Consider the following 13,422-nt stretch of genomic DNA (forward strand, 5'->3'; position numbering starts at 1 on the left):
GTACAAGAACCTTTTACTAAGAACTCTACATTATTTCCCAGGAGACAAGTGAGAAGCAGAATTCACCTAGGAGATGTTAGACACTCATGAATAAAAAGAGAAAAGTTCTCTTCTGCTTTTAAGGTGCAAAGCACCATAAAGAACACACCTGTCCAGAGCATTCTGGGTTGTAAATACAGTGCGAGGACAAGTAATATTGAAAAGCTGCAGATTCTTAGAGGTATGCCTCCAAATTTCTCAGCAGCAGTCTGGTCAGCACTCACTGTCTTATATACTCCAGATACAAACTTCCTTACTTGAGAAGTGATAGAAGATAGAAGATTGTTTATTCTCTCATTCTTTCATTCCACAACTATTTATTAAACACAAAATATAATTAAAAACGACCAGGATCCACCAAGTCCACACATACAAAATAAAGTTCACAATGTTTACAGTTTCTTCATCAATTAGTAACTATGATTTATACAGTCCAAAACTGAAATTCTGATAACAGGTGCAAAAGGAGTGTTTATACCTCCTCCATTTTGACTTGGGTAAATGTTTAAATCATTTGCTCACTGGTGCTCTGCTATGGTCTGAATGTTTTTGTCTCTCTCAAATTCATATGTTGAAATCCTACTCTCCAAAGTGATGTTTTAAGAGGTAGGGCCTTTGGGAGGTGATTAGGCCACAAGGGCTCTGGGATTGGGATTCCTGCCCTCAGAAAAGACGCCTCAAAGAGGTTCCTAGCTCTCTTACACCACGTGGACACAGCAAGAAGTTAGCAGTCTGTAGTTAAAAGGGACTTAGTATTTAGTTGAATTCCTACACATGATGCAGGGATCGAGGGTCTTAAATATTCCTTAACATTGCAAATCAGTGCTTGAGACAGGACAGGAGCCCATATCATTTGATTGCTAGTTTAATGTCTATTCTACTATATCAAACTGAGGGATCTGGCTCTTACAAACCTGACCGTACCAAGAATTTTACTTATTTGCAACTAGTTTCTTTGGAAGTCCAAATCGGTGGTCCTGAGACAAATGCTGGGATGCTGCTATGGTTTGAAGGTTTGTGTCCCCGACGAATTCATATGTTGAAATCCTAATCCCCAAGGTGATAGTATTAGGCGATGGGGCCTTTGGAAGATGATCAGGTCTTGAGTAAGGAGCCCTCATGATTGGGATTAGTGGGATAAAGGAGGCCTCACAGAGCTCCCTAGTCCTCTCCACCATGTGAAGAGACAGCAAGAGGTCAAGAGTCTACAAGCTGGAAGAGGGCCTTCACCAGAACCCAACCACCATGCTGGCACCCTGATCTTGGACTTCAGCCTCCAGAACTGTGAGACATAAATTTCTGTTGTTTATAAGCCACTCAGTCTGGGGTATTTTGTTATAGCAGTGAACGGACTAAGACATGCTCCATGAAGAGATCTCAGCAATCACATGTTTGGATTACAGTCCTCTATTTTCCCATGAGCTGGTTGGGGAGCAGGATCCTATTTCTTGCTGCAGGAACAGCTTGATCAATAAGATATATGCAGAATCCATGAAAGCAAAACACATTTTGCTAAAAACCTTAAGATGTCAAATCCATGGTCAAGTGGATGCATCTAGCCATTAATCAGTGTACCAACATAAAGGTGGTTAAATGATCTGGTCCTAATAATCAACTTATATTCAGCTGCACTGATAAATGTGTCTTAATCTCTCTAAATATGCTCTGAATCCAAAAAAAAAATGGAGCACTGCAGGAGAGCAGAAAACATAAGGTGCAATCACAGAGGTAGCAAATGAGAAAGAGCTGCTTGCTGCATTACTAATTTGTGAGCCTAAAATGCAACAGTAGATTCTAGAGTGTCACACCATGCCTACCACTTGCCATACTATCCCAGAACAGACTGGGTGAAAAGAAAAGATATATACAAGGGTGAGCCAAAGAAAGCTCTCCAAATTTAAAACCAGGAACCATGATGCTGTCATAGAAACCCCTCTTTCCAGCGTCCCTTCGGGAAGAGTTCGCTGGCTCCACTTTTGTGAAGGTACTATGACAGAGAAAGAGAGGAAGGAGGCCAGTAGCTTATGCTGTGCCTGCCTGAGATGTAAAAAGCAACATAAGCAACATAGGGAAGAAGAAAGAAAAATTATGATATAGTCTACTGAGGAACTTGGGATCTAGTTAAGAGAAGATAACAAGCATAAAGACCCATGCAGTTTGTTACTCAAAATTATAGCAGAAGCAGAAAGGAGAAATCAATGAGAAGGACTATAATTTCCTAAACGAAGTACTCAAACACCAACAAGATTTTTTAAACCTTTGAAGAATGTCCAGATTTATATCTGGGTCAAGAATATTTCTATAAAAATGACTGAGCATGGATGTTGTCTGATATTCTAGAAATTCATTTCAAATTAAATAAAGGCATATTTGGTACTTGACCTTGGTGAAACCAAGATACTTCTCTTATTGGCCCTGGCTTAATTTTACCATTTAACTTTACATATGCACCAATATTAAAAATTCGTCACATTTGAAAAGTGTTCACTGTTGTTAACTTTATATAAAAAATACAGACATTTAAGAAATTCTTAAGTCGTTAATTTTGTTTTCTGTTATCTTTAGAATAGAGCAGAATTATATGAACACACTGCATCTAAGTATGTGTAACATCCTATAGGATCAATGAAAAGTGTACTCTATGAATAGAAAACGTCAGGTAAGTCTCCTCCAAAGAGGTTACAGATGAATGGAGTCTTGGGAGCTGAGCAGGACTTTGTCAGGAGGACATGGCAGGAGGCCACTCTGGATGAAATGAGCAAATGTTAAGTTAAGATTCAAACTGGTTCGAAGGACAGAATTACATTAGATGAAGAAGCCTATAAGAACGTTCCAGGGAGAGAGAAGAATAGGACTAAAGGAAGGGACCTCCAACAAAATGATGGGGCCAGAAGGCTGAAAAGGTAGACTGGGGCCAAATGAGGAAGGGATTTATATGCCAAAATAATTTTTTTTTTTTTTTTTTTTGGTGAGGAAGATTAGCCTTGAGCTAATATCTGTTGCCAATCCTCCTCTTTTTGCTAAGGAAGATTGGCCCTGGGCTAACATCCGTGACCATCTTCCTCTACTTTATATGGGACGCCACCACAGCAGGGTTTGACAAGCGGTGCGTCAGTGCGCGCCTGGGATCCAAACCCGCAAACCCCGGGCCACCAAAGTGGAGCATGCACACTGAACCACTACACCACTGGGCTGGCCCCTAAAATAAAAAATTTTTGAGCTACATTTCTAACATATGTAATTTATTGATGAATTAATACACGTATTACCAGCAAAAATATTTTGTGTTCATTATGAAATATACACAAAAATCCCCATAAATTTAAAAGGATAACAGCACATATAAATATAAACTCCACCATTTTATTCTCATGTCCTGGAGACTGTTTTGCAATGTACATTTTAAGACATTTGGCCTAAACTACCTGCTTTGCTAACTACTTTCAGAAAGAAGTCCTTCAAATCAATAATTCCAAAATCAGTCACTGGTTTTTGGTAGACATCACCTGTCATCATTTAATTGTCTTCTAGTCACTCATATATATTAAAGCAACTCATTCAGTGACTTTCATATACATTTGTAACCACTTTACCTTGTAAGGGTGGACAAAGAAACTACCTTGTTCAAAGTGAGCCACTGTGAGTGTATGCTACAGAAAAACTGGGGGGGTGGGGCGGGTAGTTGGCTGATTGTTGGCTGTTCTAACTTCAAGCCAGCTTGATTTTATTTTTCCTACCTTTATTCTCTCTTTGTTCTGATTCTTTAGCTTACTTGTTTTCAGTTATCTTAATATATTTACATATTTTGGTAAACATGTTTTATGTCCTGGCATAGAGTAGATAAATAATAAAATTATTTTGTAAGCAACAGGAACAAAGATATTTTTTGAATATTTATAATAACAACAACAGGAATAGAAGCTGCTGACATTACTGAATGTTTTTCAGGACACCAAACACTAGGCAGAGCCTTTTATTACATTCCTTCACTTCATCCTTTCACAAATCTTAGATTATATGTCAAAACAGACGTAGAAAGGTTACACAACTTGCCCAAAGTTACACAGGAACCTCAACAAGTCAATACAAGAACAGGCACTCTTATTTTCGCTTTGACAGGCAATATGTTCTGAGGATACAATGATGAAGATTCACGTTTTCAAGGCATGTACACTCTGATGGGAGACACAGACATCTGAATGAACAATTACAGTGTAGTGTAATGAATGGTCACAGGTATATATATGGGATATAATGGGAATGCAAAGATGTGTACCTAAACCCCTCCCCCAAGGGAAAATCACGGAGTCTGCCCATGAGATGATGTGGAATTGAGTCTAGAGGACAATTAGGATTTTGCCAAGAAGACAAAGAATAAACGGGCATTCTAAGTAAAAGGAACAGTATATATGAGAGATGTATATAAAAACAGGTTTCTCACAGTATACACACACACACAAATGGTAACTATGTGAGGTGATAGATGTGTTAACCAACCTTATTGTGGTAATCAATTTGCAATATAAATGTCTATCAAATCATCAGGTTGTACACTATAAACTTACACAATGTTATATGTCAATTATATTTCAATAAAAACTGAAAAAAATAAAAACAGTTTCTTCAAGGGTCAGCAAATTTGTTCGGCATGGCTGAAAGGTAGGGAATACACAGAAAAAGAGAAAAAGATCAAGCTGGAGAGGTGGGACAAAGTCCAGACCTGTCTGTCCAATATGGTAGCTCCTAGCCACATGTGAACTATTTAAAATTAAAATTTTTATTTTAATTCCATGTAAATGATTTAAAATTAAAAATTTAAATTTTAAATTAAAATCCTCAGTCATACTAGCCACATTTTAAGTGCTCAATAGCTGCATGTGGCTAGTTACTACTACCAATTCGGAAAGCACAGATATAGAACATTTCCATCACTGCAGCATGTTCTATTAGAACTAGTTAGACTATGAAGGTCTTATATGCTAGATCATTGGCATTTCTCTGATACAGGGTGGTAGGCCATGAAAAGATTTAAGAGTTTAAAAGAAGTGATAAAGCTTCATTTAGGACTGACGGAAAATGAATGGACTAATTGGTGGGAGGGGATTGGGGAAGAAATAAGTCTATCAGTAGGGAAACCAGAGAGAAAAGAAAAAACAAATCTTAAAATCAAATAAATAAAATGATTATGTAGATATCTTAATGAAGAGATTATGCAACACTTTTCAATTTTTAAAAAATTTTCCAAATCTCTTATAATGAAAAAATACTGCTTTTACAGTGAAAGCTGGCTGAGCGAGTGTCGGAGACGCTATTACAACAGTTCCAGAAAGAACGGGAGTTAACACTAAAGCAACGACATGGGGAAAGTGAAAGGAGGGCACAATTTTGAAATATTTTAGAGGAAGAATCTATAGACATTATTGACTAATTAGACTGTGAGTCACATGTTCCAAGTATTTCAGCAATCACTCCATAAGACAGGCAGACCCGATAATTACCACCGTCATTTAGAGGCCCCAATCATACAGTTAGTGAAGGAAGGATTCAAGACAGATGGCTCATCTAAATGCTAGACTATTTCCACTTGGCTTAATATCCCATCCTACTCACCAAATATTGCTCTCAATCATCTTTGTTGCTATTTCTAAATATCAAATACATCCTCTTCAAAGATCAAAGCTCTGAAATCACTGAAAATATTCAGAGACGCTTATATCTGTTGCAAGCTCTGAGAGCAATACCCAAAGGAGACTCAAAAATGTTATTACTGTTAGAGACGTGTTCTTTTTAATATTAAAAAAAAAAAGCTTTCACATTAAGATTATGGTTCTCACCTTTATACAAAGCAATGTATGACAAAACTATGAAAACATTTCATAAGAATAAACCATCTTTTTCAATCACTCTAAGCATTCAGTTAGAAAATAACTCAAACACACACAACATCGTTAATATTCACAAAACCTTGATATACAGGTCGTGTACTTTTAATAATTATGATACAGAAAAAAACAGTAACAAAATATTCTGTACAACTTTAAGAATTTTTGATTTTCAGCAGTCTAGCAAGAAAAACTTGATGATGGTTTGCAAATGAAAAAGGAAGCTGTCAAATTTCCACTGCTATCTAAAACAAAGAATGATTCCTCCTGATCTTTCTCTCTGAATTGCTGACAGTAGAAGAGAAGAAATAAAGGACCCTATAGTAGCCATAAAACCAATTCTCTATGGGATGCTTTCACAAATACAAATTAAGATTTTTGCTACATAGCATCCTTATCCAGACCAACTACCAATATGTAGGATTTTGGCTGGATGATAGGTTTTACATAATTGGCGACATTAATTAAAAGTAAATGAAAACCTCAATACTGCAAATTCTAAGTTGCCTAAAATATATCCCTTTTAGGAAAAAAACCTATTACTTCAAGAAATAGCAAGTGCAAGTAACATGACCAAAAATCCTTCTCTAACCCAGTCTCACAGTTAATAAATCAGTTTTGTCTACATTGAATCAACTTAGTTCTCTCCTTCCCTTGATCTACCAAATTCCTGGCAGTACTTAGTAGGATAACCACCTAAACTAGCTATACAAACCTTTACATGAGAAAATGCCACACTTTGGGAGAGAATCCCAAGCAGTGTGCCTACTGTTTTTCCTGGTCCACTCAGGAAACCAGCATATCCTCAAGACAACTTTCAGGACATACGAAAGCTAAAAGTAAATGACTCACAAGCACAAACCACAGCTACCAAGAGAAAATATGAACTATGTCTAGGCTTCATGACATGACACCAAAAAAATTTTCAGAAAAGAACACACTAAGGTTGAGACTAGAATAAGTAAACAAAACAAACACAAAAACTATGCATTCTAGCTCATACAAGGAGAACCAAATAGCACAATTAAAGATCCTTTAATTTAGTAATTCTACTACTTAGAATTTTTTCTAAAGAAAGCAAGATATAAGCATATATAACCACAAAGATATTTAGCGCCTTATTTTTTTTTAAAGTGATAAATTTGGGGCCGGAGTGGTGGCATAGTGGTTAAGTTCACGTGCTCTGCTTCAGTGGCCCGGGGTTCGCAGGTTTGGATCCCAGGTGCAGACCTACACACCACTCATCCAGCCATCCTGTGACGGCATCTCACATACAAAATAGAAGAAGACTGGCACAGATGTTAGCCCAGCGACAATCTTCCTCAAGCACAAAGAGGAAGACTGGCAACAGATGTTAGCTCAGGGCCAATCCTCCTCACCAAAAAAAAACAATAAAAAAAATAAAAAACTAGAAAAATCTAAATGACCAAATATTGGAAACTGAGTAAATAAATTATGGCAATTATAACAATAGAGTACCATGACACTATTAATAATAATGTTGTAAAAAAAATTTAATAGCATTCAAAGATGTTCAGATTATGTATTTAAGTTTTAAAAAGTTATAAAACAGATCATTTATTTATTTAAGTTTTAAAAAGTTAGCCAAAAAAGTTTACATATCTATCTATATGTTGAAAAAAGCTTTATCTAAGAATACACAAAATATCATCAATGGTTACATAACTGGGTGGTGGGACTAATCAACTTAATTTTTCAAAAACAGACATGTATTACTTGTGTAAAAAGGCAAAACATGTTAGCTTAAATCAATTAGTGATGAGGACATTTATTATATAAAAAGAAATTATCAAATAATAAGAACAAAAAATGAACTTTTTGTGGCTCTGGATGAGGTAAAAAATTTTGAGACTATATCATATGTTATTGTTTGTTGTCAGAAATAGAATGTGCTGAATCAGTGAAATTAGGCAAATGTGACCAAATCCTTACAGCCACCTTAAATCTGACACATATTCCAGTACAAACAACTCTCTAAATAAGCTTCCTTATTCCTAACATGGAATGAGTGAATTTCTGGTTATGACAACCAAAAGAACTAAACATATCCTTAGGAATTTTGCTGTAATCAGTCTCTAGACTGTTTTTATATTTTGGGGGATCATTACTCCTTTGAAAACTGATAAAATACACCTGTATTTATTCTTTCTTAGATTATCCTTACTTCTTGATTCAACTACTTTTCAGTCTAAAATGAAGTTATCTACAATTACAAAATTGAAGACTTCTGAAGAAACAGCTTACATTTCTTCTGGTATTAGAAAAGTTAATTATTTCATCTGCTACTTTTTCAATATTTGCATGTGAAAACATATCTTTTAACACTTGCATATGTTTCTGCACTAACACACAGTATGTATATTTGTCCCACACCTCAAACAAAGAATTGACATATTTTTATTTCTTTTGTATGCCTTATAGCATATCAGAAAGAAAGCTCCCAACGAGTCTATTACCTAAGTTCTCAGGCAGGACTCTAATCTATACTCCATTAGGCAATAAAAAGGCAAGAAAATCCAGAAATATGTCTAAAAAGATATGGTAAGGACTTTTTTTTTTTTCTTTCATTTAAGCAAAAACAAAACTCCCCCTGGTAAGAATATTTCTACCCAACTCAACCAAGCTAAGTATTTAAAAAAATCATACAGATATATTTACCTGCCCCAAATTTTTACACATAGAGCCAAAGTGTTGATATTATCAAAAATATATGTATATTAAAGATACTGTATACGACAATTAGGGAAGATCTACGAAACGTTCCTAAATATACTCACAGAAAGATAGCTGTTAATGTCCACATCATCAGTAATGGTTTGACGCTCTCCTTTATAGTTAATTTTACGAAATCTTCGTCGAGACTGTCTGGCAGGAATTTCCCTCTGTAGAATACTATCTTCATTATCTTTGGAATTCTCTACCTGAAACACATGTTCACATTCCTGATTAAATATCCAATTTTTCCATATTACTGACAGTCTATGAAGTCTTAACAGGCTCATAAGGAGGCTTCATTTACTTCTTGCAAGAAACTGCCTCAAGAAAACAGTGTGCATAGGACAATGCTCATGAGTTTAAAAAGATTAAAGGTGACGTTATTATAAAGATCTAGACCGCAGTTTCCTTCCAGGAAACAGTCTCTCTTGCTCGCATAAACATACATCCTCTAAGTAAAGTCACTTACCAGAAACGAAGGCTGTTAACTACACCTACACATTCAACAATTACAACTTCTGAGTTAGTCTAATTACAAACTGCCTGATTATACACATATTTTATTTAGCAAACAATCATGGTTATGATTTCAGTGAAGTGCTAAACAGTAAAATAAAAATGCTTTAGTTTATAGATGAACAAAGTAAAATCCAAACATATTAGAGACTTTCTAGTCTCACAACAGTGATATTTATTAAAGGTGAACTGGAATACAGGTCTACCTCCCAAGCTTATGCTGCTGATACAAGACCACATTGCTTGTCTAATCAGACTAAACCATAATTAAAAAAATTGTTTTCACAAAGGCATATTGACATGTTCTAAAGTATACCTTATAATTAACCTCATATCCAATAAACAACAAATGATAATTTCTGTTTTTCCCCACAACTACTTTTCCTGCTAATATCATATCTCTTGCTAATATTAAAAATTTCCAGTCACCCAAGTATGAAATTTCATCAACATTTCCAACTCCCCTGTTTGTCTTCCAAATCTTATCATCAATCATTTCTCAGAACTTGTCAATTCTTTTTTTAATAAATCCCTCTCACAATGCCCTTTCTTTCATTCTCATTACCATCGTCCCTTATTCAAGTCTTAATTAATCACTTCAGTCCTGAACTCTAGCAAGTCTGCTGCTTCAGGCATGTTCTTCTCCAATTCAATCCTGCATGGTAAAATATATCACCTAGATAAATTATCATTACAGCAGGTCTCCTATTCAAAATGCTACAATGGACCTCAAATAGTTACTAAATAAATTTTAAACTATTATATTTGATATTCAAAGCCACATATGCTCCATCCCCAAAATATTTTTATCACTTTATCTTATACATGTAAGCCTAGAAAAATTGCTCCCTTCTCCTCCTCTCCACCAAAAACCCTCTCACATGAAAACTCTAATGAGATATGCAAAATTTCCTAATAATTTCTCAGCAAGTTGATAAGAAAGAAGCTGTTCTGTTTCAGGTGTGAGAATTCAAGAGTAAATAGCAGCCAAGTCAATGTGACTATTCATGGATCCCTATATATAAATAACTTATATTCTGCTACCTAAGTAACTTACTCTTATTTCCTCAGTTCGTGTTATCCTACCCATTCTATCTTCACCTGCTGAAATACCACCAATCATTTAAGACACATCTCAATTGCCATCTCTTCCATAACCACAAGAGACATTCCTTTCCTCAGACTGTGTGACTCGTGTGCATACGACCTAGACTTCTCATAAATAGGACATGTTCCCTACTGTCTTCAGGCCTTTACATATGCTGCTGTTACTTCTGCCTAATTTCCTCCTCTGCCAACACCGTGGTGTCTTACACATACTTAATGACCCAGTTCAAACAACCCCTCCTCTGCCCCAGGAAGGTGCTACTCTTTCTATAGCCCTAAGCATATCAACCATAATTATTAGATAAGCCTACCTCACTACCAAGCTAACAAGCTCCCTTACACAGGAAGTGCATTATATTATATTTATCTTTGTTCACTTAACATTCAAGAAGTTTGCCAAAACAGGCATTACATTAAATTCTCTCTTTCTCCCCAAATATGTTAGGTCCTTGAAATATGTATAAGGTACTCAAGCATATACAGGCAAGCAGAATAAATTACTGAATATTACTCTTCTGAAAGGTAAAATCCAGAAGACACAGGGGAATGGTTGCCTGCTCAACAACTACAAAATTGTGTGTAGGAAGCAAATACATGCTACCTCCTTGAGATTCAATTTCCTCTTCTAAAAAAGGATCGGAGAATCATAGTATTCACTGAATCACTACACTAGGCCATGTACCAGAAACTAAATTATATCATTTCAGGCTCACAATGACCCGATTACATAGCTACTCTTTCCGTTTTAATAGATGTCACAGAGACTCATAAAACTTAAGTAATTCACAAAAGTGAGTGCAAGGACTCAAAACCCAAGGGTGACTAAAAAGTTCATCTCCTTCATACCGCCCTATCCCAAGGGATGAACTAGATTACCTACTTTAGGTGAAATTCCAATATCATACAATTTTCAGATCTTTTACTATCTACCATTTATTGAGGAAAAGCAGAGATTTAAATAATAAAGGCTTTTCAAAATAGAAATAGTAGTAAATTAAATTTAGGAAAGGAGTTTCTAAGCCTCAAAACTTAGAGAAAAGTACCAAATGAAAAGAAAACTTGAACAATGTATAAAGGATTAAGTGCCCTTAACAAAGTTCCCTCCAAATATAACTGAAATGTGAGATTTAAAAAAAATAAAACTTTGCAAACACATACTGAAATGGCATAAAAGTAAGGAATCCATTTTTTTTGTGTGTGTGAGGAAGATCGGCCCTGAGCTAACATCTGCCAATCCTCCTCTTTTTGCCGAGGAAGACTGGCCCTGGGCTAACATCCATGCCCATCTTCCTCCACTTTATATGGGACGCCGCCACAGCATGGCTTGACAAGCAGTGCCTCAGTGCGCACCCGGGATCCGAACCGGCAAACCCCGGGCTGCCACAGCGGAGCGCACGCACTTAACTGTTTGCGCCACCGGGCCGGTCCAAAGTAAGGAATCCAAAGGTCGAGAATGAAGCGAAAGCAAGAACACCAGGAGGTAGGCTACAATGCCCCTGATCTAGCAGACGATTTCTCAATGCTAGAGATGAGACCTTCCACTTTGATGGTTGTAGGGAGTGAGAAGAGACAGGAAATAAAACAGAGAATCCACCAAAGATGGGGAATCCAATAGGAAACTTACTCACAAAGCTCATCCCAAACAGCTACATCCTCATTGTAAGGGGTGAGCAAAGTATAAGCCCACTTTGCAGAAGGGGACAAGAAGAAAACTTGCTTAGAACTGAGAGTAGTGGGGGGAAAAAGCAACCAAACAAAAACCTTCCTCTGAGAACTCAAAACATAAGCCATCATGTAGTCTGTAGTTTGCATTCATAATACCTTAAGCTCATAAGTAAATTTAAAGAAGTTCAGGCCTGATTTTACATGCAACTGCAAAAGCAAATTTAAAAGCTCTTTGCAAGAATGCAACTTTAACCTAAACCTCAAAGAATTCCCACATTTAAAGTTCAAGACCTATGAACTCATAGGTAAACACACACACACACAAAAAACCAGCTACAACAAAACGCAACCACATGAGCAAATAAGACAGGACAAGCAATAATGGACAGAAAAAAGCCAGCAGAATCACACTTACAAACATTCCAATATATTGGAAGTATCAGAAAATAAAAAGTTATAATAAAAAACTTTCAAACAAAAAGAAACTTGAAAACAAACAAGAGATTATAAATCTCTTGCAACCAAGAGGTGAAGACTGACCAGGACAAAAAAAAAATCTTCCCCATGTGCCCTTCCTCCCCATCGCCAGGCTAGCAAGCAGTGAGTAACAAGCAAAAGCAGTCTACATTTGGAAGACGGACGAGAAGATGGAGAGAGATCCTGTCTAAAAGCACAGGGAAGGCCTAAAACTGAGGGTGGAGCAGGAAGACTTAGAAAGATCTTTCAACAGACCAGTCCAAACCCTAAGCACAAAGTTAACACTAGAGGAATCTGAAACCCTTGGTGCACTGAAGGAAACCATAACAACAACAAAAAATCCAAACCTAGCTCAACTCTAGCAGAAGATGTGGGTTCATCTCCAGCCCTAAACACTATCTACCCTCAGACTTTATTGTCCTACACACAATATCTAGCATTAAATCCAAAATAATGACTCGCATAAAAATAAAAAGAGTAAAAAACAACAACAAAAAAAACAATCCACTGCCAAGAGACGAAGCAATCAACAGAGCAATCTATAAAAATTAGAGATGATCCAGATGCCAGAACTATCAGAGATTTAAAACTATGATTAACATGGTAAAGGCTCAATGGAAAACGTGAACAATATGAACAAACAGATGGAGAATTTCAGCAGACATAAGAAAAATATAAGATAGAGTAAAATGAAAATGTTAGAAACAAAAAACATGGTATTAGAGATGAATAATGCCTTTGACAAGCTCATCAACAGACTTGACGCAATCAAGTTAAGAATCAGCGAATTTAAACACAGGTCAACAGAAATTACCTAAACTGAAATACAGCAAAAAAAAAGAGGGCAAAAAAAAAACAACGAAGGAATTAAATGGCACATTGAGATTTAACTAAAGAGAGAATTAGTGAATTGGGAAGACAGAGCCAAAAAAATAACATAGTAGGCAGCACAAAGTCAGGATGAGACTAACAATAAGAAAAAAATCTTAAGAAATACAGA

General features: G+C 36.2%; 1 protein-coding gene across 5 annotated transcripts in view; it reads right to left on the reverse strand.

The window, feature by feature from the left end:
• Positions 1–13,422, reverse strand: part of RAPGEF6 (Rap guanine nucleotide exchange factor 6) — a 199,394-nt gene that overhangs the window by 109,298 nt on the left and 76,674 nt on the right. For all 5 annotated transcript variants that reach the window (XM_058539966.1, XM_058539948.1, XM_058539958.1 and 2 more), the window contains one exon: positions 8,720–8,863. In XM_058539966.1, the coding sequence (XP_058395949.1) occupies positions 8,720–8,863 (144 nt within the window). The remainder of the gene's footprint in view (positions 1–8,719; positions 8,864–13,422) is intronic.

The sequence above is a fragment of the Diceros bicornis genome, chromosome 1 (assembly GCF_020826845.1).
Source record: "Diceros bicornis minor isolate mBicDic1 chromosome 1, mDicBic1.mat.cur, whole genome shotgun sequence".
NCBI classification, from domain to species: domain Eukaryota; kingdom Metazoa; phylum Chordata; class Mammalia; order Perissodactyla; family Rhinocerotidae; genus Diceros; species Diceros bicornis.